The following is a 1,452-nucleotide window of genomic DNA, read 5'->3' on the forward strand; positions in this document are numbered from 1 at the left end:
CTCATATATCCTACTAGTATATTTTTGGTATTAGGCTATCAGTATTTTAATTTCTATTGTGGAGGGGGTTTTTTGTTTTTTGTCGTATTGTGGAGGTGTTTTGTATTTTTCTTTTTTTCATGTGGAAGATCATAAACCACGTTTTGTTGAGTTTTATTTTTAATTATGTTTTTGGGTTCTAAGCTTTTGGTTGACTAAGAAATTTGATGAAATCTTCAATCTTCAACTGATTTTGGACATATAAAAAGGGAAACCAAAACCAAGTGGTCCACAAAGGTTTGTCCAAGGATTTGAAGTTTGAACATATGCACTTTAAATTTTTCAATCATTCAATGGAAGCTTCTCTATTTCTTGGGCCCATTTTAAGTACAATCTGGAGCTTACTTTCTATCTGTTTTCCATGGCCCATGCTGTGCTGATCTCTTCTTACCTGGGATGGAAAAACAATAAAAATAAAAATTTTGACAAAACATATACCAAACAAAAAAAATTGACAAAACCAAATTTGTTTGGTCTATTAATTAGTTCACTAGTCTGTTTATTTAAGCAAGTGTTTTAAATTCGAATCTCGCTTTTTGTATTCAACAATCTATTGATCGGGCAAAACTCTTTGGAGGTTTGCGAACCCATATTCTTTAATAAGACTTTAACTAAACCCGATCGAATTAGTTGAATTTCTAATAATAAGTTTTGTAATTTAGGTTGGAGAAAGAAAAAAAAGTGTTTATTTCTATGTATTAATTTATTTTTTTAATACACTATTTTTTAGATGATATTATTATACTAGACCTTTTTAGTAGTATAGTGTGTAACTCAACATCTTTTCTAATCAATGATTTGCATGCTATGATGATAAATATGCTCAATTGAAAAATCTACTTGATCATCGGACCTCAGCAATAGCATGAACTGATATTTCATTTGAGATAATCTATTTCTAAAAGATATTGTCTCTATGATCCTCATGAAAAATCATGCTACCATTTAATTGAGAAGAAGATAGTAAAATTGTGTATGAAAACTTTATAACTAACTAGATGTTGGTTGCAGAACTTAAAACAGAAGATAAAGAGAGTGGTTGATTTATGGGGACCAAATGGCATTCACCCTTCAGAAGAGAATTACAAGGAGGAGATGGAAAAAATCAGAAAAGCAATTGTTGATTTCCATGGTGAAATGGTTCTCTTGGTAAACTACAGCAACATCAATTACACAGGTTCTTTCTTTTCTTTTTTTTTTTATTATTTGAAAAATTGTTTCAGACATATATATATAGAGCTCATTATCTTACTATCTTTAACCCCATATTAGAATAAAATTTTGTTAAGGTTTTATATATTATTTTTTATTAAATATGTAAGTCTATCGCTAAACTCATTTATATGAGAAATTTTTATATGTTCTGATTGTAAGTAAGTGTTTTTATTCTAATCAATTAATTATCTTCTATGT

At 28.7% G+C, this 1,452-nt stretch overlaps 1 protein-coding gene across 1 annotated transcript in view; it reads left to right on the forward strand.

The window, feature by feature from the left end:
- Positions 1 to 1,452, forward strand: part of LOC107628518 (SPX domain-containing protein 3) — a 4,794-nt gene that overhangs the window by 2,146 nt on the left and 1,196 nt on the right. Inside the window, exon 2 of the mRNA XM_016331161.2 lies at positions 1,051 to 1,216. Within this exon, the coding sequence (XP_016186647.1) occupies positions 1,051 to 1,216 (166 nt within the window). The remainder of the gene's footprint in view (positions 1 to 1,050; positions 1,217 to 1,452) is intronic.

Source organism: Arachis ipaensis, chromosome B02, assembly GCF_000816755.2.
Source record: "Arachis ipaensis cultivar K30076 chromosome B02, Araip1.1, whole genome shotgun sequence".
NCBI lineage: Eukaryota > Viridiplantae > Streptophyta > Magnoliopsida > Fabales > Fabaceae > Arachis > Arachis ipaensis.